We start from the raw sequence: 23,324 nt of genomic DNA, 5'->3' as shown, positions 1-23,324 counted from the left end.
TCTGTCTTGTATGTACCTCCTTTTGGACTGTTATCCATATGCAGACTGCATAGCCATTAGATTTTTGTTACTTCTCAACACATCAATAGGGCTAGTTTCATAAGTTCTTTTTTATGACTATGGAGCTGCTAATTCAACATCTCCTGAATTTTGATTCCTGCCTCAAAAATCAGACACATAAGAAGATATATTTTGGATTAAGGTGCATACTGCAGACTTAGCACAATATGCTGGGTTGAAAAATCATCTTGAAGAAGGCTGAAGTTATAGATCAGCTCGTATTATATACAGCTTGCCATAAAGTCCCATCAACTGTAGTTGAAAGCCATATACTGTGAAATGATGCACTAATTGACTCAGGACAACCCAACTAGGGAAACGAATCCAATTTTTCTCTTGAAAGATTGACAGCATTTTACAACTAAGCATCATATCTCAAACCCAAACTTTTCAAAGTAACAGAGTACTCCTAAATTCCAGAAGTAAGAGACACTTGGCCTTAAGTTATCATAGGCAAATTTACTTGATTGTGTTTCAGTAAAATGGGGATAACTATACAAAGGTATCATGTAGTTGAAATGAAATAAAGCTGAAAGAGACAGTGGAGACCATTTACCCAACTCATTTCTATAGTTAAAAAAACTGAGGCTAAGACAGAGGAAGTGATTTTTATCAAGGGTTTATCAAGATTGTCTTATTTTTAGTTATCTGTGTACAGAAATTGCTCAGTTCAATAGCTGATTGTTAGCCATTTAATTTTTGTCTACATATCCCCAGGATCTTAGTGTAGTGACTACCTAGCACATAGTAGGTACTTAATAAATGTTTGCTGAATTGAAATTACAGAATTAGTGAGAGGCAGAATTGATATTCAAATCAAGTTCTTCTAAGTGGAATGAATGAAATAAGCACTTCTTAGGCATTTATCATGATCTAGATGCTTTGCTAAGAGCTTTGTAAACATTTTTATTTGTTTCCCACCACAACCCTGGGAGGCAGGTGCTATTATTATCCCCATTTTACAGTAGAGGAAGCTGAGACAGACAGAGGTTAATTGACTTGCCCAGGTTCATACCAATAGAAGTTATCTAAGGCCAGATTTTAACTCAGGTCTTCCTGACTCCAAGCCTAGAGCTCTATAATCTAGCTGCCTCTCCATGCTTTCTAGGGATCTCTCCGCTCTATCCTGTTTAACACAATGAGCTTCACACAAAGAACCATTACTTTTTCCCCTGAAAGGTCAGTGGCCTGAGAAGAATGGATTGTGCCAAGCCATCAAAGCAAGGCAAAGTAAAGGACAGGGAGTAGAAATGTTTCCAAGATTCTGTGAGACAGCCACACATAACATACCATCAACTTCATTGCACAGTAAGTGACAGCTGAGAAGACAGACTCTCCTGGTGTGGGGCAGTCACAGAAGAAATGGTTTAACTTGAACAAAATGGTCATACTGAGCAAGAGGTTTGGAAAAAGAGAATCCTGTACCATGAATGAGCCCAGTGGGTGGGTGGGTGGGGGGAGGTTGTTAAAGGAGAATGATCTTTAATTTATATTCCAAGGAGACAGTTAATTCAGTGGAAAATGCCCTGGATTAGAAATCAGGAGATCTGGGGTTTGGTTCCAGACTCATCCCTAATTCAATGTGTGCATAAAATTTCCCCATCTCAGACCTCAGAATTGTCACCTATGAAACGAAAAAATCGCATTTTGTAGAATGTTAGATTTGGAGTAAGAGGACATGAGTTAAAACCTGAGCTCAGTAGAGTTGTTGTAGACTTGGGCAAATCAGAATGAGCATTTGTTTCTCATTTATGAAGTGAGAGGTGGATTAAATGATCCCTTAAAGTCCAAATCTATGATTTTTGGTTGGGATGATCTCTTATAACTGATATTATATGATGATTTAAAAGGGCAGAAAAGTGGTATAGGAAGTCTCATCTTCCTGAGTTTAAATCCATCTTCAGATACTGAATAGCTGTGTGACTCTGAGCAAATGATTTAACTATGTTTGCCTCAGTTTCCTCATCTGTAAAATTAGTAGAGAGGAAAATGGCAAAGTATTCTACTACCTTTGCCAAAAAAACCATTAATAGGGTCATGCACAGTTGGATATAACTAAATAATAACAACAACAAGGTGCTTTAAATGTGCTAGCTAATTGAAGTCTCACAACATTATGGTACATGTTATTGTGTGTGTGTGTGTGTGTGTGTGTACTACAGATATTATTGTTTCCATTTTACAGGTGCAGAAACCAAGGCTCAGCAAAGTAAAGTGATTTGCCCATAGTTACACAGATTATAAACGTTAGCAGTGGATCTTTTGGATTCCAAACCCAGCACATAGCTTGCTACATGATGCTTGCTGCCTCTTCCCTCTGACTCTTGTTGTTTGACACTCTATCACTTGACAAGGTTTTTCATTTAATAATAGCACAGTGTGTTTTCTCACAGGAAAACTTCAGGAGCTAGTAACAATGCATTCAAATGCTGAGCAAAGTGTATACGAACTGAACCAATAATGGAGAGAGAGCTTATGGCTGGCCATTTTCATCAGAGAATGACAATCCAGCAGACTCTGCCTTAGATATGCAAATTCTTAATCCCATTCCATGGAACCAGTGCCCAACACAGTGCCTTATACATTAAACTGATCGAATGGAATAGAAAGGAACTACACACCCTCTTGGTCACTACTTTTTCCCCAAATTACCCGACTGTGTGGAAGTATGAGGTGTGCTGCTGCAGAGATTGCCCTAGAAACTCCTGGATTCGGGGCCAATGATGCATGGCCTTGAGATGATCCTTCTCAGGCCCATGAAATCCCTACTATCAAAAAGGGAACTCAAAGAGAACAATAAATCCAAAGACAATAATACTTCTGCCTTATGTGTAACCTGGCTTCCTGTCCTACCTCTTAAAAAAGCCTCTTCACAAAAAAGGCAAGAGGCTGAGTAGGATGTTTACTAAAAACCTAATTTTTGGTTCTAGGTTGATGCCTCATGAATTAATGTAGAAGGGGATGATGGACTTGGTTTCCTGTTCTCATCTATTCTAAAGTCAAACGCTCCTCTTCTTTTCTTGAGATTCCAGTCAATCTGTCTACAAGCACAGGTTAGATGCTCGGTATATAAAGACCAAAGTGAAACAAGATGATGCAAGAAAGATTCCCTAGCTTATTGGCTGTCCCCTTCTCTAGTCAGCTCATTATTTGGATCACAGTTGATAGGCTGCAATCTGGTGTGAAAACCCACATTGATGAAGTCATAGATACACGAAAAACTGTACATAAGTAATTATGTACCTTCATGATGTACATCATGACAGGAAAGGCCACCATTTTGAGACTGTGAATATCTACATATCCTACCTCTGAATCAGAATAAGGAATATACATACACAGATGCGTGTATGTGTATTTGTGTGAAACTTTCAATTCTTTTCTCCTTTGCAAGAAGCTCCTACTCCATTCCACATTCCAAGTTCTTTCTAAAGCATTGTCTAGACATTAAAGAAACTGGACTGTGCTAAAGTTAATTTAGCATTTAGGATTTTCTTTGTTCTAATATATCATTGAGTCAACTGAATGGCATAGTGCTTGCTCAATAAGTGAGTTGGTCAAAAATCCTGGATTGATCACCCCACAGGCCATTGAACTAGAATATAAATCCATGATTTCAGTTATGTCAAAGCTTGTCTAATAAATCTGAATTTATCTTCTCTGTTATTTAACAATTCAATGAACATTTATCATGGCCTACTGAAAATAAGACTCCATGTGACTCTGAGGAGGAAGCAAAGATAAATGAAGCATAACTCCTGTCCCCAGTGAAGATTTCAATTTAATCAAGGACATGAGACATATACATAAATAACTATGATAAAAACAGAATGCAATAAACACATTATAGAGATACCCAAAAAATCTGGGAATTCAGAGGAAAGCAACAGTAGACTTGCCCAAAAATATCTGAAAAGACACCGAGGAAGAGGTGGCCCAAAAGCTCAGCTTTGAGGGGAGGAGAGGATTTCAATAATGGAAATGAGAATTGGAGGTTGTCAAAGTTTTCCAGGTTATCATGGAAATGGAAAAAAAAAATCACAAGGTTTTTGGAGGAAATGGCAACCAGTCCAGTTTGGCTATAGAGAAAGGAACAGAAAGAAATAAAGTTGGAAAGACAGCCTGGAGTCAAATTGTGCCAGGAAAGATTTGAGGCATTGTTGCTTCTCATCCAAGTATTTGGATTTTGAACCTATGTGCTCAAAACACTTTGTAACATTTTGGGGTGGTGGTAAAAGGGGGGAACTTAGGACTGAATACCATTTGCTTGCTAAGTAAATGGATCACTTTTACGACTTCCTATAGAACTACAAGTACTTAGGATGCAGTATGGTGTAATGGATAGGGCTATAAACATGGAAGCAGATCCATGGTTTTGTTTTGATATTCAGTTGTTAATTTAAGTTTGACTCTTCCTGACGCCATTTGGGGTTTTCTTGGCTAAGATACTGGAGTGGTTTATCATTTCCCTCTCCAGCTCATTTTAAAGGTGAGGAAACTGAGGCAAAATTTAGTTATGTGACCTGAGATCACATAGCTAATAAGTGTCTGAGGCCACATTTGAATTCAGGTCTTTCTGATTCAAGGCTCCATTCTATCCAGTGCATCAAATGGCTGCCTCATCTTCAAACCCTTTCTAGTTGTATGACCTTGGCAAGTTACTGAATTTTTTTCATTCTCAGTTTCCTCAAATGTAAAATCAAAATAATAATAGCACCTTCCCCTCATAATGTTTGAGGAGGATCAAAGGAGACAACATACGGAAAGTGCTTTGCATACCTGAAAATGATATATAAATGTTAACTATTAATGTGAATGCTGGCAAGATTCTTAAAAATCAGCTTTAAAGATCTTAAAGATCAATTTTCTAATTTCATATTAATTTATATATATTATTTATATTTATTTTATATTTTTCTAATTTTATATGCAAGCAAACTAAGGTCCAAAAAGAAATAATATGCCTCAAATCATTTTAGCAAGAATATGACCTGGGACTGCAACCCAGGTTTCATGTCTTCTAATGCTCTTTGTACTCATACCTCAATCACTAGAATTTTTCTTTTCTTTCCCTTCTTTCTGCCACTAAGATGTTTACTTATTCACTGAGGATTTCCTATGAACAATTATTTACTCTCTTCTCCTAGAAACATTGTCTATTAATGCCCTATGAGGGCATTCCACATAGGTCATGCTTCCATCATCTTCCACAAAGAAGGCTTGTCATGCTAGTAAAACAGGGAAAGATTCCAAAGTAAGAGCCCAACACCACATTTTCCTCTGTATCCCTCTTTTCTTGAGCTACTTTCAGAGTCCAGGTAACTCAGGTTTTGGGGTTCTGAGTAAATCTTAGGTCTGTACATCAAAGTAGCATTTCTTGATAATTGAATCGCAGTGAGCGTATTGTATAAAGATTTCGTATGGCAAAGAAGGGGATGAAGGAAATGCTTTTACTTACAAGATGAACTTGTTCTGTGTTGTGGTACATTATTACATGGAATATTATTGTGCTATAAGAAATGATAAATAGGAAGATTTCAGAAAAACTTGAAAAAATTTATATGAACTGATGCTGAATAAAGTGAGCAGAACAAGAAGAACATTGTACACAGTAACAGCAATACTGTGTAATGATCAACTGTGATAACTTAGCTGTTCTCAGCAATACAATGATCTGAGAAAGTTCCAAGGGACTCATGAGGAGAAATGCTATCTACCTTCAGAGAAAGAACTGATAGAATCTCAATGCAGATTAAAGCATACTATTTTTTACTTTTGTGAATATGTATTGTTTTTTCAATTTTTCTTTGTGTCTGTGTCTTCTTTCATAATATGACTAATATTGTAAGATGTTTTATATGATTGAATATGTATAACTCATATCAAATTGCTTACTAACTCAGAAAAGAATGGGGGGAAGAAAGGAAGAGAGAGAGGAAGGGAGGAAGGGAGGAAAGGAGAGAGAAAGAGAAAAGATCTGAAACACAAAAACTTTTTTTAAATGAATGTTAAAAATTGTCTTTACAGATAACTGGGGAATACTAAAATATTATTAAAATAAAAATTATTGACAAATAAAAAGATGAACTTGGTTTGAAAGAAAAACACTAAGGATATGTTTCCAAAATCAGTGACACAATCCTATGCAAAGTCTTTTCCCATCACAAGATCATAGATACAGATTTGGAAGAGAACTAAGAGGCAATCTAATCTAATCTATCATTTGACTTATGAGGAAACTGAGCCTAAGTGACTTGCCTAAAGTCATACTATATCATATCAGAGGCAATATTTGAACCTTTAACTCCTGAGCCAATGCTTTTGCCACTATAGGAAGATAAACCACATCAGGCACAAAGGTACAGGCCACCAGAGAAAATGTACTCCTAAACCCAGAGAGAAGCATCCACCTTTGCACCTACAGGAGATGATGTTCCCATATCGATTCTTATTGCGGTTTTCATCTTCCTTGGCTGTGTCCCAAGATGCCGTCTGTCCCTCAGGTAATGCCTAGAAAGCAACAGGAAAGAGAGTTAGAAGAAGAAAAAGTGACAAGTGTAGGGAAAAAAAAGACTTCCTTCGGGTGATACAACCCTAACAGATAGAGAAAAGGATTCCAAGCAGCTTGGCACAGTAATTCAATCCAAGCAACATCCTGGTTTTAGGACAGGCTCCTTGAAAAAATATATAAATAGCCCTGACTCAGATAGTCCTAGCAACTTAGTCTTGGAAAAAACCTTAGAGATTTCATTCAAAATCCTCCCTTACTTTCTGGATGGGGAAACTGAAGCTCAGAAAGAACTGACTTGTTCAAAATGATAAAATCAGTTAATTGGAGACCCAATCTTTGAGTCCATATTTCTTGACAACCAGTCTGGGGTTTCCCCACTATATCTACTGCATAAAGAGATGATAAGAATTCCAAGTGCATGTAGAATATCATCCTCTTAAGTCATTTGGAAACAAGTCCCAGCTGACTGGGAGTGGGAATGACAAGTTTTGGACACTAGGAGGAAGCATTTTTGCTGCTGGTTTTCTCCATGGTGAAATCACCCTGATGAACCAGGGCTGAAACAATAGCTTCTTGAAGACAAGAATCAAACTCATGTTGTTTTGGTGGGGAGAGATGTTTGCTTCTCCCAGGGCTTAGTGCAAGAGACAGTTAATAAATACTTGATTAACAAGTGAAGAAATAATTTGTTCTTCGATGTTTATCCCCAAAGGAGTCCCTTCTTCTTTCTGGGCTTCAGTTTCCACATCCATAAATGAAGGATTTGCACTGGATCTCACATTCCATTCCTGTTGTAAAGTGAATGCTCTTCCCTTCCCCTCGGTACATGAGAGATGTAAGTGATAAGTGTTTTTCCTATTTGTATTTTAATCACAGCCTGCCACATCCTGCTGTATTTACCCATGACCCAGTCCTTACACAGACTCATCATGCTAACCACCTACTTCATACCTCCGACGCCCAGACAAAGATGGTACAAACCAAGAGGTCCTTGGATATATCCTCCACAGAGCTCTACCGAGATGACTACCTTCCTGGTGAGCTTGGAAAGCAGTGTCTGGAGAAGCTGGTCTCAGATCGATGATACTGAGACCTGGGACCTTCAGAACCAGGGTTTGCTAGAGCTAGTTTGGCACTGCTCTTGAAAGCTGATAAGTTTTCAGTATAAGCATTTACATCTTGGAAATTGGCAAACGCTACAAATCAGGACTTTGACTTATTGTTTTGCTGATTGTCTGGGCTTTAAAAAGCAATGAAGAAAATGTTAATAACAAAAACTGGACTTAAAGTGTGTCATACATACATGCCCTTCCCCTAAAGCCACTTATTAAGCATTTACCAGCACCTCCCTGTGTAGAACTCAGGTCTCTTGACAATTAGTTCAGGACTGTTTTCAATATGCCCCATACAGAGATGCTAACTTTCTCAGGTGCATGCAAAGTATCATTTGAGATAATGCTATATTGCCCTGACTTTTCTTATTCTCCTTTTATGGGAACCTTTCAGTTAGCCTTGGAACCACCCACTCCAAACTCTAATATGCGACCTTTTACCCTATCTTGTCCCAGTTTTCCAAATCCCTTTTATGTGTTGTCTAGCCCTAATAGAATATAAAGTCTTAGCCAGGGCAGGGATTGTTTTGTTTGATTGTATTTACATATCCAGCACTTAGCACAATGATTGGCACCAAGTTTTACTTAATAAATATTTAATAATAACAAAAAATAACGACAATATTAAAAAAAATTACTTAACAAATGCTTTATTAGGGGCAGTTAAGAGGCACAGTAGATAGAACACCAATACTGAAGTCAGGAGGACCTGAGTTCAAATCTGGCCTCAGATACTTAACACTTCCAGGCTGTGTCACCTGGGCAAATCACTTAACCCCAATTGCCTCAGCAAAACTAAATAAATGCTTTGCTATTCATTCCTTCAGAAGACCATATTAAATCTGGAACTGTGGGTAGTATTGTACCCATTCTAGACCATATGATTGAGATCATCTACTCCAACCCCCTTGATTTTAGATAAACAACTGAAATTCAGAGAGGTTGTATAACCTGCTCAAGATTACAGAATAATTAGTGGTGTAAAGATTTGAGCTCATATCTTACATCATTTGCCCATATAGTACACTGCCTGGAGGACACCTGTCCCCTTTAGTCCAAATGTTTGCTCTCAGTCTGATTTTAAGGAAAAATCTTCATACTCAACTAGACTTTCAGGAAGATGATAGGTCAAATTCATCTAGAGCCTCGCACAGAGTTGTCTAGAATTTCATTTTCTCCTCTGTTAACCAAATGCAGTTTGTGGTTACAGTTTGGTTTTTAAACAGATAGTTTTTAAAACAGGGAGCAGAAAGCTGGGATTGCTAGGTTAGAACAAAATAGGAAACAAGCTCAAGTTCAAATGAGATAATATACCGACTGCATTTTGTAAACTTGAGCCATAAAAATGCTAGCTATTATTATTGTTATAATAATAATTGTCATCATTACAATTATATAATTTTTCTTTCTTCAGGCCTCAATTAGCAATATTGGAGGATTCTATCTGGGGGAACAGGTTATGTAAACATTGCCTTTTTCTATTACAGTAGATGCAATATGTTTTATAATTTGAAGTCCAAAAGATCTAGGGGAAAAGAGCAGAGCCCAGTTTCAGATTACTGGAAAATTCAGTTCTTGCTGTGTTTCTTATTTCTCCAGTTTTTCACATTCTATCCCCCCAATTCCTGCCCCCATCTAATCTAATCATTGTGAAAAATGTTTCCTAACTGCTAAGGGCAATGTGCACAGTGTATTCCTGGCTTTTCATGGGTTAAGGCCAAATGACCTGAAGCCCATCTGAAATCCACTTGGTGCTTTGAAATGTGGGATGGATATTGCTGGCTGACAGTTTCCCAATTACAGCTGGTGGTTTCCCCCACAAGGTCTTTGGCTAAATCCAGCTTCCGGGATGAGAAGCAAATGTGTAAGAGGCATGAGATCTAGAACTCTGAGTTTCTTAGCTCATCTATGTTCTTAGGGGTAGGAATACTGAATGCGAATGACTACTAAGTATGATTCTGGACATGTTAGCTTTCTCTCTACAAAGGTCATAAGAATGAAGGGCAATGAGGCATTCTGAATAGAATGCTAGGCTTGGAATGAAGGAAGATGTGAATTAAAATTCTACCTGAGAAACTTAATAATTACAATCCAGAGCAAGTCAATTACTCTCTCTGAACTTCAGTTTCATCATCTATAAAATAGGGACCTCTAACTCAAAAGGAGGTTAAAAGGAACACATGAGAATCCAGGTAAATTACTTTAAAAGTTTAAAACATTATATAAATAAATGTCAGGTATTATTGTCATGGCTATTTTGTGAGATGCTAAGTTATACATTCAGTGTTGAAATGGAGCTAGAGTTGGGATAGAGCAGACATTAAGCTTCTTTTTTTCCCCCCCTGGGACAATCCCATGAGGTCTCTTGGTAAAAAAGAAATGGAAATTATCTCCCTTCATCCACTGATGTCTGTGAGTGTCTAAGAAAGCTGCCTAGAGCACTTGTGCTGAATTACATCCTCCCTTTCACAGGAGTGATGGCTTTCACTCTCTATTCCCCAAATGATTAAAGTATATGTGTTCTCTGGGTACTATGGTAGAAAATCAATAGGAAGACTGATGTTTTCATTTGGTGAGATGATGTAAAGGGTTTTTCTAGTTAGTAATTGGGCTTGTGGGTCAAACTCCTATAGTGAGGACAGGATTAGGTGCTCTGTTTTTACATCCTTAGTTGGGCCCAAGGAGGACTATTTTAGGTCTAAGAGACGATCAGAATTCATTCAGTCATTGATTTACTCATTTTTCCAGCACACATTTATTAGGTTCTTATTATCCCTGTTCTGGGGATCCAAATATGAATCAATCAAATAATAAGCATTTATTAAGCACCTGATATGTGCCAAGTATTGTTTAAAAATATAAAGGCAAGTCTAGCTCAAAAAACTATCATAGTTTATGGAAGTGCAGAGAGGATTCTCTGGAGATATACAAAGGATAAGTATAAAGTAGAATGTGGTAAGGGCAAAGGATCATGACATTTTAAACCAGAAGAGATTTTTTTGTCCAAAGTCCTTCTTTTAAAGATGGGAAAAATGAGGCTGGGGGAAAGGGAGAGGAAGAGTTGTGAAGTAATAGAGATAACAAGAGATATGCCAAAATTCAAACTCAAGCCCTCTGGCTTCAAATCCATGGCTCTTTACATCATGCTAGTTTGCCTCCAGAATAAATCATAATTGGGCTTATAAACAAGCCAATCACCAGACTTCATCATAGTGTATTCTTAACTTGCTTTGCTCTCTTAAACTCTGCCCTAAAGCAATGCCCTTCCTTCCCTTGTGGAGAGCAGGGATAGATTATGAGCTTGCTACAATTTCTCTAGCAATGTGGCCAGACCTCTAGATTACCAGACTATTATTGGCAAAGCCAATAGAGATGCTGCAAACATTAATATTAGAATATATGCTCCCATCAAGAACTTTCCATTTGACCTCTAAGGTATTCACTCAGTTGTATAGGTCTTTCTCCTTCCTTATATTCAATCTCCCTGAATCCTCAGAAGAATTTACATTTGAAGAAACATCACCCACCAGTACACACATAAATGTCCTTGGATTTTTTAGGAAGACTTTGATACAAAATTGAATATTTAATGGAACTACAAACCATATCATGTACATACCCTACATAAAAGGTTTTCCAGAATAAATGACTGTGAGCTAATAATAACAGAGTAAACAAAAGATTATTGTAAAATCACAAAGTTAGGTGGGGATCATCTTGGTCAGTGGTCCTCAGAGTGTTGTCAAAAGAATTGTTGGGGTCAGTGAAACCCTTTCAGAGGGTCTACAAATTCAAAATTATTTTTTATTTCTAATATAGTAAATAGCTATAAATATAACCCATGTGAACAAAAACTCTGAACAGATCCTCAATAGTTTTTTTCAACAACATGAAGATACTGAGAACAAAGGTTTGAGAGTCACTGATTGGGGATCATCCAGCCTAAACTTCCCCTCTGTTAAGGAGAAGTGCAAAGATATAAAATACCATTTTTTTCCATAATGGTTTCACAATTAGCCAGGAAAAAATTAGAAGGATTATGTGCTTTATGTGCTTTGACCCCGCAAATCTTTGCAATATATCACCTTACCACTGCTGAGACCAGGCTTGAAATTCTGTACCTGGCTGATGAGAACTCATTATATTCAGCTGGCCCCAAATACCTAACTTAATCCATCTTGACCAACTTCCATGCATCCCTTCCCCTCAAATCACTGTCCCTGAAACTCACTAGAACCAAGTGACCTTCTTTAACCATCACTCTCCTTTATGTGTTGTTTCCCCCATTGGAATATGTTTCCTTAAGGCAGGAACTGTCTCTCTTAGTTTAGTTCCCAGAACCAAGTGCTTAATAAATGTTTCATTTATTCATTCACAGATAAGTATAAGATAAAGCATAATGTAAAGGGCAAAGGAGCACAAGAATTAGAACTTGAAGAGGCTTTAGAAATGATCTAGCCTTCTCATTTTGCAGATGGAGAAAGCAAGATCTAGAAAAGTGAAATGGCAGGTGGCCATTCAATGTGTTTAGGGATATTTCCAGTGACAGGACACTCAGTACCTTTTAGCAGATACTTGATTTCTTTCTCAGAAAGCCCAAATTGTTAGCAAGTGCTTCATATTGAGAGGAAATATATCTCTCTAGAACTACTATTCACCTCAGGGAATACATAACAGTCTTCCTCCACATAACAAGTTCTCTGACATTTAAGTTCAGTGAATATTTCCCTTCTAAGCCTTTTCTTCCTAAACACCTCAGGTTCTTTAATCATTCTTCATATGCCATAGCTTCATAGCCTTCTCCTTCTCCTGGCCACCTGTTTGTCAAAATCCTTCCAAAAATATGGTATTCAGAACCTATCCCTCCAGATGGGGAGATATAATAAATAGGACATATCCACCTCACATCATAACAAGCTATGCCATTCATACATAGAGAGATGAGTATCTCCCTCAGATGGGATCCCGAAGAAACAATGTCAGGCTTTCCTGCAAATGTTGTAGACAAAGGCAGACTTGTCGAGTGCTAATTCAAAAGTCCAGGAGGGAGATGTAATAATCAAGTAATTGCTGGACTTTGATCACACATCCATTTCCCTTTCCAGAGAGCTGCTACCTAATACAAGATAATCTCTTGAGCCAAAAACAAATGAAGGGGTGAAAGTATGAAAGGGATGCTCATTTCTATCTTCAAAGTGAGAGGGAAGAGGGGCATTATTTTTGCATTAGTGTCTGGTTACGGTAGATTGGCCAGAGAATGGTGACAGTCATTAGGAATCTAATCATACTCTTTTGAAACCAAAATTGCCATCTCATTATATTAATCCATTATCAATTTCTCTCTCCTTTTTCATTCTTTTATCCTTCATGTGTTGATGTATTTTTATATTTGTCTTCAAGCTTGGAAAGATTTCCCCCTATCCAACAGGTTTTTTGTTTGTTTGTTTGTTTGTTTATTTTTTTAAAGGAGGAGTCTTTTAGAACTGAAGGAATCATTGCAGAAGTGCATGGACTCAGACTTCTGGAATGTTAGAGCCAGACAGGTCCTCACAAATCAAACCCTTTTATTTTATAGAATAAGAAACAAAGTCACAGGGAGGGGAAGTGGCTTGTCTATGGGCATACAATGAATTATAACCTCGATCTCCTGACTCCCAGTTGCTGTCACTTGATTTCAGTTGCTAACGCCCCCTTTCTCCTCAAATTATCTTGCATTATCCTCTTCTTCAAGAAGCTGTATGGGATAGTGAATGAAATTCTAGATGTGGCTTTAGAAAGATCTGGGTTCAAATCCCATCTCTGATCTTCATTGTGGGATTGGAGCAAATCCCTTACCTCCTACTTGCCTCAGGCAATTCTCTAAATCTGATTTACTAGGTCACAGATTCCTTCCTTCCTTTCTTTCTTCCTTCCTCTCCTCCCTCCCTTCCTTCTTTTCATTTATAGCATCTCACAAAAACTATTCATTAAAGTATAAAGAGGTTACAAAGAGTGAGGAAAGGATCCAAACATGAAATCTCAGATCTTCTCAAATAGATTCTATTTCCTGATATTTCTCTATAAAGTTTCCAAGCTTTTTTTTAATAGTATAGAGTATTTATAAGTGTTTCCCTATCTTCTCCGCCTCCCCTCCCAGTTTGGCACAAGAAAAAGTGTTGTAGTGATTATAAATAAGAAGTCTGAGGAAAGAAAAGTAAGGCTGTTCTAACATTTTAGAAGGAATCTGTGGTGTAGCTAAAAGAAAATTAAACTTGGATTCCAGAAATGTAAGTTCAAATTCAGATTTTGCTATTTACCAGCTATATGCTTTTGAGCAAGTCACATAATTCATTAGGGCCTCATTTTTTTAGCTTTATCATCTATATAATGACACCAAGGTCTTCTCGAACTCCTTAGTCTGTTAGAACTTCCTTAGTACAAGGAGGCAGAAGAGCCTTAGCAGCTTTATATCAGAAAGCAAATTTTCCATGAATAAATAGCCCCAGGCTTAAGACATTTGGTGAGAAAGGGAGATCATACCGTCAGCTGCAAGCCTGAGGGTGGATTCTGTCAAGCAACTGTAGAAATAAATTAGGGGTGGGGCTGCCTCAAAAGGACTATTACTGTGGGTAGATGAGAAAATTTGGTCCCTATCTCTGAGCAGTTCCCAAGAGAAGTTGACCTGACTCTGTATCAACAGCATTCAAATTTATAAGAGGACATAGAATTTAAGCAATGATATCATGAGATTCAAATGAAAAATAAATGTAAGTTGTTGTTCAGCTGTTTCACTCATGTCTGACTCTGTGAGCAGATTTGGGGTTTTCTTGGCAAAGATACTACAGTGGTTTGCCATTTCCTTTTCCAGCTCATTTCACAGAGAAGGAAACTGAGGCAAACAGAATTAAGTGACTTGCTCAGGGTCACACAGCTACTAAGTGGTCTGAGGCCAAATTTGAACTCATGAAGAAAAGTCTTCCTGACTTCAGGCCCTGGATTCTATCCACTGTACCACCTCACTACACCAAAGTAAAGCTCTTTGCAAATATCAAAATGTTATATAGTTATTATAATAATTGTTATTGTTGTTATTATTTGATGATGATGATGATGATCCTACAGTCACTAGACTTCCTGTCTGGAGATGACTTCTTTCTGAACCTTCCATGGTAAAATTTTAACAACATGTTTTTCTTTTATGCAATACACTTTTAAATACTTATTAATACTTTTTTTTTATTAAAGCTAATTTTCAAAAGAAATGTATATGAATTTTGCTTCTCTCTTCACCCTATTCAGATTCCCTATTACTACCTTACTGTGTGACATTGCAGAAAACACTTCCAATTTCTTGAATATTACCTTCTTTCTCTGTGTGAGAGGAGGGTGTTGCATTAGATGATCTTCAAGGCTCCTTCAAACTGTAACAGTCTGAAATATTAAACTAATAACTGATGGACATCACAAGGCAACTGTGCAAGGCTTCTCCATCCCACAATGCAGGGCACCCAGAAGGTCAGGGTTAAAAAAGCATGAATGGGAGCTGGCAGACGATGGCTCAGTTCTGAGATTCTTGGGGAGAGCAAACATTATTTGGCATTCTGCCACTAAAGAGGATATAATTGATGAGCTTTGCTAAGTGAAGAAGAGTAGAAAATAATTCTCAAAGGGACAAATGCATTTGTATGAAATAAATTTGCTTTAAGTATGTGGGTCTGTGTACACAGGCATATATCTGCATGTAGACAAAGGTGCATTTCTGGGAGGTCAAATGAAAAGGCACAAGGTCGAGAAAGAGAGAGAGTGGGGTGGGAATTGAAAACTTTTACTTTTTTTTTCTTGAAGTTTTACTTTCATGGAGAATATTTTTTTTTTGTCCCTTCCTAGAAAAGGGGAGCTTGATATTTTGGACATTGTATCACAAGTAGAATTTGAAGATGCTAGCAGCATATTAAGTCATTATAGAGGTCATTGAGTCTAATTTTATCACTTTACAAAGGAGATGGAGCTCAGAGACCCAGGAAGGGGAAGTCACTAGCCAAAGATCACAAGCCCATTAGGAGAAGTGCCAAGATTAGAACCCAATTTCTTGACCCATTATACTTTAGAGTCATGTAAAAACTTTTTTTTTTTTTTTTTTTTTTTTTTTTTGGTGTGGGAGGGAAGGATATACATTTTATGAGTATTTTATCTTATCTAGAGTCAGTTTTCATTTGCTGGAGCAAAATCTTTTGAGAATAAGGCCTCTGAGAACTAGATGTTTAGTATGTATGCGGAATTCAATAGATGCCAAAGGGCTGACTAGGAATCCATCCCACCATGAGCTGAATGCCTGAAGGTATCCTATCCCCCTGTCATTTTGGGTTATTACCTGAGAGGTCAGTCCAGCCCTTGGGCCACTGCTGGGATTTCACCAAGGTATAGTGGGAAGAATCCTGGATTGGAAGTCAGAGGATTTTAGTTCAAATCATGGTCTGCCACACTGGGCACATCACTCAACCCCTCTGGGTCTCAGCGCCATCCTCTGTAAAATGGCAGGGTTGGACTAGATGTTTAAGGACCCTCCCAGCTCTGAAACTATAATCTTATCTATAGACCCAGACTTCAGGAAGACAGAAGCATCAGAAGGCCTCAGCCAGGTGAACTCATCAGGGCATCTTCTTCATATGCCTTAACCTCCTACTCCATTTTGGGTTAGGTTTTGGAGCTGGTGGATGTTCTCTCTTTGGATTTTGGGGGACACTACTCTCTCCCATCTTTGTGGCTCCTCATTTTCCTTTGCTTGTCTTTCATCCATATTTTACTTTTCAATGGTGACTCTCAAGACTTTGTTCTGGGCCCTCTTCTTTTTTTCCACTATATTACCTTGACTGGTAATCTAATTAGTTCCTATGAATTCATTTTGCATTTGCATGCAGATAATTCCCAGATTTATATATTTAGACATAGCCTGTTTCCTGAACTACAGTCCTGCATCATTAACTGCCTTTTAGACATTTTGAACTGTACAAACTGGAAGTCCCTTAGGCATTTTAATATGTCCAAAACAGAAATCATTATTTCCCTCCCCAATTTCTCTCCCCTCTTTACAACTTGCCTCCAGTTTTGAAGGTACAAGCTATCCTCTTAGTCACAGGCTCACAACCTCAGTGTCACCCCAGCTCTGCACTCATCATTCATATCCAATCCATGCCCTTTTAAAAATTAAAGTCTTTCTCAGGTCTCAGTTTGTCTAGAGCAATGCTCATTTAATGATTAGTGGCTAGGTAAGAATTGAGAAAAAAGATGGCCTAATTTACTATCATAAAAATATCCATCTGGGAAGGGAAGACCCTTAAAGTTTCTGGCTAGAACAGAAAACTATTGCCAATTACTTTTATTCTAAGCCACTAAAACCTAAACAATAAATTATAGAGGATTGGCCTCTATAGGGGCTATTATTGAATATTCAATGAAAACTAGGGTGTCTCTTCCATGTGAGCTCCTTGAAAACAGGAACTTTTTTTTTTTTTTTTTGCCTTCCTTGTACTCTCAACACTTAGCACATTCCCGGTATATCATAAGTGCTTAATAAATGCTTGTAGGTGAATTCATCCAGATCCTAGGGAATATCAACAGGTATTTATTGACCCATATACCTTGGCTGAACTCTACTATATCTAATACCCAGATTCTTGATGTTTAGAGCAATCAGTTTTTCTCTACAAAGGTGCTTCTTTTAGGCCTTGCAGGATCCTAAAAACTAGCATTTCTGACCAACTGGTTCTTTTCCCATCTTATGGATGACAAACTCTCATGTCCTGTTTTCTTTATCTCTATGATTTAGAGTTACTATCAGCAACACCTAATCCTGCCAGTTGTTGGCTCTTAAGAAAAAGGTTGGGTTTCCCTATTTCACGAGGTTGGAAGTACAAGGGTTACTGCATGGGCTCAATTTCATTCTGATTAGCATGGAAGTTTTGACCCAATTCATTGCTGACTTAGGCTGGTACATCCCTCCTTAAGGAACATGATAGCCTTCCACTTGCAGGGACTCACAATATAAATACTAAACTTTGTGTGGAGACTCAACCACCTTAGCCCAGTGCAGCTTAGAACTCTTGTGTTCAGGAGAGCTGATAACTTCCTCTCCTCGACCACTGGCAGTAATAGGGATTACTATCCTAGATGAATTGTGTACTCTTGCTGATTCTAACCCTGGAGTTACTTGTCAACTGCTGGCTGTCAGGCTTCCAGTCCCACCACTCTACTGAAATTGCTTTTTCCCAAGGTTACCAATGACTTTTTCATTGCTATATATAGTGGTCTTTTGTCAGCCCCGACCCTCTTTGCTTTCTTTTTGTTTCTGTGGCTATTAGAACTGCTCAAACCAGTTGTAGCTGGACACTCTTTCATTGTTTGGCTTCCACGACACTAGTTTTCTGCCTTGCTATCTGACTACTCCTATTTTCCTTTATCTTACAACCATCCTTCTTCTACCCACCTATTTCCAGTCTTTCTATGTCCAGGTCTAGGATCCTCACATTTATATCATCCTGTGAATCCTAACTTAAAATAAGGACCAACTGATTTGAAATCAGGAGGATCAAGTTCCACCCCTAATTCTGTTGCTAATTGTATGTGTGATCCTCCTGCAAAACATTTCCCCCAAGTCAGTAAAACAAAGGAAAAAGACTAAATCCCTTTGAGTCCTGAAATTCTCGGACTCTGCCATCTACATGAAAGACAAACTCAGGGTGGAGGTGGAGAAAGAGACAGAAAGGTGCATCTTTGGTTATGAGCCATACAAAGGAAGAGGGCCAAAGGGCTTATTCCCAGGAAAGCACATAGTGTGGCACAGACAGGCAGTACAGCCTGAGATCCAGGAGACCTCATTTCTAGTTAGTTACTTCCCTACACAGATCTTCAGTTTACCCCTCTGTAAAATGAGGAGGCTGTGCTATGTAATCACAAAGACCTTTTCTAGCTCAGCTACTAAATAATTTCCCTTTCTAGACAACACAGTGTCCTAAGTGCACCAACATGGCCCTGAAGGATGATTCAGGGAGATGCCGCCTTCATAACCTTAACCACAGAACGTGGCCTTCCAGTGCTGAAAAATGAGCAAATGTTTTCCCTTCATTAAGTTACATCATATTTCTCGCAGCTGTTCCTGGCTTCTTTAAATAGTTTTAATGGAGCTGTAATAACATATTACCTTATGGCCACCCTACCATGCTTGTTTCATTCATTACAATTACAGACTGCCTGGAAACGAGTTCGCCTCATTACCAATTCTCACTCCTTCTTATCCCTCCATCATAAAGCCCCTTTCTCATTGCCTTGCTCATTTCTCATGTTTTATTCCTTATTCTTCATCCCCTCTACTTTGGAGAGCTCTTGTCACACCTCTTCCTGCTTCAGAGAGGACTACTGTTTTCCTAATGCTATTACCACCTGGTAATAGTAGAGCCTGGGAATCAAAAGATCTGGGTTCTAGTCCTAGATCAGCTACTACACATGCCCTTAGGTACCTTCTTTGGGTGTCCAGTTCCTAGCCTGTTAAATGAAGATGGTTATAGCTATGACTTTCTAGGAGTCTATGATATTTCTAGAAGTTTGTGCCTCAAAAGTTTTCTATGACTTCATAGGATCATTTAGAGGTCTGAGAAGGATTGTGTAAAGTTTGCGAGAGAGAGGGAACTCAGGAAAGGTATTCTGTTTCTCTAGTTGGCAGCTTTAAGTGTTTGCTACTCACTCTTAGTCTAGATTAGTAACTTATTAGCCTAGATTCTAGGGCCAAGGCCAAGGCAAGATATTCTGGGGACTGTAATGCCCCGGATCAGAAGCTACTTTAACTGATTTCAATTAGTCAATAGGCATTTATTTAGCACATACTATTGTGCTAGATACTATAATAAGTACTGGAGATATAAAGAAAGGCAAATAAATAATCCTTGTCTTTGAAAAGCTTATATTCAAATGGCAGAAGTATGTAAACAAAGGGTGATCTATAAGATGTAAAAAGAATTGTCCAGTCATGTTTGTGACTTTTTTTGAGTTTTGGTGTTTTCTTGGCAAAGAAACTAAAGTGGTTTATCATTTCCTTTTGCATCTCATTTTACAGACAAGGAAACTGAGGCAAAGGGAGTTAAGTGATAAGCCCTCTGTCACACAGCTAATTAGGTATTTGAGGTCAGATCTAAATTCAGGAACTGATTCCAGGCCTGGCGCCCTATCTACTGTACCATATAACTGTATCTGAAAGGAGAAGGTATCAGTTGGTAAGGGATAGCGCTGGGAACCAGTAAAGACCTTACATAGAAATTGGATTTTCATCTTAGCCTTGAAGCAAGACAGGGAAACTATGAGGCACAGACGAGGGGGCAGGTTATTTCAAGTATGGCGACAGTCAGTGAAAAACAAAGAGCAGAAGATGAAGTGTCAAGCAAGTCAATATAGTGGAACTGCAGAGTGTGAAGAACATAGTTGTAAGAGAGCTAGAAAGGTATGAAGGGACCTGATTATAAAGAACTTTAGATGTTAGTGTACTTTATATCTGATCTTAGAAATTAAAAGGAGTCATTGGAACTCAAGGAACCAGGGTATGTGTGTGGGAGGAGGGAATTAGATGAATGGTCGGAGCCACATGGTCAGACCCAGTAAATTAATAGAAGATGGATTGGAATTGGAGAAGCCTCTGAGCTAAGAGACCAACCCAAAGATTATTGTAATAGCCAAAGTATAAGGTGAGGATGGCCTGAACTAGAGTCACAGGTGTGTGAGTGGAGAGAAGAAGATGAATTTGAAAGATGTGAAGGTAGATATGACAAGCTGAAGCAATGTACTACACACATGTGATGAAAAGAAGTCAAGGATTTTGATAAACTGTAAGACTGGGTGAGCCCAAGAGGATGGTGAAAGGAACGTTTGGAAAAGCTGTGAGTTGGGGGGGGGGGAGTTCAGCTTTGGATGTGTTGGATTTGGGATGTTTATGGGATATCCAGTCTGAAGTGTTCAAAAGCCAATTGGAGTTTGGAGATTGGACCTGAATTCTCTAAACCCCTCATTTGTTATTGTTAAAGCTCTCTCTCACCTCAGTTTTTCTCGATTACATGGGCCAGTGAAATCTAATTGATAGAGCACTGGATTTGTAATCTAAGGTAGTGGTGGTTGTTCAGTTGTTATTTAATCATGTCTGATTCTTTGTGACCCAATTCTTGGCAGAGATAATGTAGTGGTTTGCTATTTCCTTTTTCTGCTCATTTTACATATGAGGAAACTGAGGCAAACAGGGGTAAGTGATTTGCTCAGGATCACATTGCTAGGAAGTATCTGAGGTTGGATTGAACTCAGGTCTTCCTAACTCGAGGCATGAAGTACTATCCTCTGCACCACATAGCTGGCCCTTGTAATCTGAAGACCTGCCTTCAAATCCCATCTCTACCTCTTACTACCTGTGTAGACAAACCACTATATTTCATTCATATAATGGGGTGGGGGTTTTGGATTTGGTCAACTCTTGCATTCCCCTGCAAGCCTAGATCAATGATCCTCATATCGTAGTTATTTCTATACAAATTGTAACCCAATAGTACAATGTCAGCTTTTTCTATGCGAGGATGGTTGAATTTTTTTCTTTATATCCCTCTATCAATCCAATTCCTGATCCAGTTCAATGCCTTAGATATAATAGAGGCTTAATAAATGTTTGTTGAGCTGAATTTAATTGACTTTAGATTTGAAAAAGACCTTAATGGAAGTCTAGTATGACCTCAACAAAATTTTTCTCTTGGGTTGATGATAATCTAATCCATATATAAAAGCACTAAGTGCTCATCCAGTCTTTGGTTGAGCATTTAGAAAGAAGGGAAAAATCTACCTCCCCCCAAAAAACCTATCCCATTTTTGGATAGTTCTAATGGTTAGGACATTTTTTTTTGTTTTTTCTTCTTATATCATCTTTAATGTGTTGATTTCATTTCTACACATTACTACTAATTCTGTCTTAAGGGGTTTAGAAGAACAAATCTAACCTTTCTTCTAAATGACAACCCTATGTAGACATGAAGATAGTTACAATGCTCTACCTATGTCTTTTCTTCTATGACCCGCCAAGCTTCATTTTATTTTTAACTGTGATTCTGACTTTTGGATTTCACTACCATATCTCAACTGCCTTCTCACCCTGGAACATTCCCCTACCATACTGACCCCCTTCTCCTATTGATTAGTTCTCTCCCAAAGCTTCCATTTTGGGAACAGAACTGGGCCAATCTTGTTTCATTCTCTTCACTGGTATGCTTTTAATTTTTATGGACTTTGTCATTATGCCCATTCTAGGGTTTCTTCTTTCCTTCTACTTTTCAGCCTGTTTTCATGTGTTGTCTACCCCAATTAGAATGTAAATTTCTTGAGAGCAAAGACTGTCTTTTTCCTTATGTTTGTACCCCAGTGTTTGGCAGATAGAACAGTCCTGACACATAGGAACAGTTAATAACTATTTGTTCACTTAATAAATGCTTGTTTGTTTGCTTGTTCCAGGATAAACATCATGATTTGTTGCCCCTTCCCTTCATGCTTGCCCTTTTCTGGATGATTTTCTACTTTGTAAAATTTGGTGTCTATTAATGCACACAAGGTTCTGTATATGCTTTGACAAAGGAAGAACAGAATGTCTTACCACCTAAAGTTCCATGAGTTCCTTGGACTTGTAGACAAACACAGAGTTGGTATTTCTTGAAAACCTCATGATCTAACTGTGAATGATTTAGTGATTCTTAGCAATACAATGAACCAAGGCAATTCTGAAGAATTTATAATGAAAAATGCTATCCCTCTCCAGAGAAAGAACTCATGGTGCATAATTTCTTATACTTTTAAATTTTTTCTTGGATTTTTTTTTGGTCAATATTTTTTTTCCCATTACTCATATGGAAATGCTTTACATGACTACACATGTATAAACCTATGTCAAATTGTTTCCTTTTATACTAAGGGGAGGAGTAAAAGAAGGAAAAGAATCTGAAATTCAATTTTTTTTTAAAAAGTGAATTTTTAAATTAATTGGAGAAAAGATAAATTATTCAAAGAAAAAAGAAAACTTCAAGATCTTTCTGAATAAACTATCCAGCCACCAGTCTTTCACCTTATATTTGTGAAATTGATTTTTTGGACCCAAATATAAGGCTTGACATTTATTCCTATTAAATTTCATCTTATTAGATTTAGTTTAGCATTCCAAATATGTCAAATAGCACAGAGCCCAACCACCCCAGAGGAAGAGGACTCTGCTTCAGTACTTCCATATTGACCCTCAAACAATCAATGACTATTATTTGGGTCCAGCCACCAACAGTTTGGTCTACCTCATGTACTATTGACTAGCATGTATCTCTTCATTTTTTATTGAAGAGAAAGACAGATGTTGTCAAATGCTTTGCTAAAATCTAGGTAAATCACAGCTAAAGCACTGCTATGATCTACCAATCTGGCAAATATATGTCAAAAATAGAAATGAGATTAGGCTGACATGATTAGATCTTTCTGAAATCACATGAGCTCCTGGTGATTACCATTTCCATTTCTAGATGGTCACTTATCCCTTTAATAGCATGTCCTAGAATTTTGCCAGAAATAATAAGCCTTGGTCTATAGTTTGCTGATTCTACTATCTTCCCCTT

The 23,324-nt window shown here is 38.0% G+C and overlaps 1 protein-coding gene across 9 annotated transcripts in view; it reads right to left on the bottom strand.

The window, feature by feature from the left end:
• PTPRT (protein tyrosine phosphatase receptor type T) overlaps positions 1 to 23,324 on the bottom strand; it is a 1,282,972-nt gene that overhangs the window by 78,184 nt on the left and 1,181,464 nt on the right. For 6 of the 9 annotated variants that reach the window (XM_031953982.1, XM_031953985.1, XM_031953983.1 and 3 more), the window contains one exon: positions 6,471 to 6,570. In XM_031953982.1, coding sequence (XP_031809842.1) covers positions 6,471 to 6,570 — 100 coding nt within the window. The remainder of the gene's footprint in view (positions 1 to 6,470; positions 6,571 to 23,324) is intronic. The other 3 variants (XM_031953984.1, XM_031953987.1, XM_031953990.1) reach the window with 1 other exon arrangement.

Source organism: Sarcophilus harrisii, chromosome 2 (assembly GCF_902635505.1).
Source record: "Sarcophilus harrisii chromosome 2, mSarHar1.11, whole genome shotgun sequence".
Taxonomy (NCBI): domain Eukaryota; kingdom Metazoa; phylum Chordata; class Mammalia; order Dasyuromorphia; family Dasyuridae; genus Sarcophilus; species Sarcophilus harrisii.
Note: the sequence above shows the minus strand (reverse complement) of the source record. Positions and strands in the feature narration are given on the sequence as shown.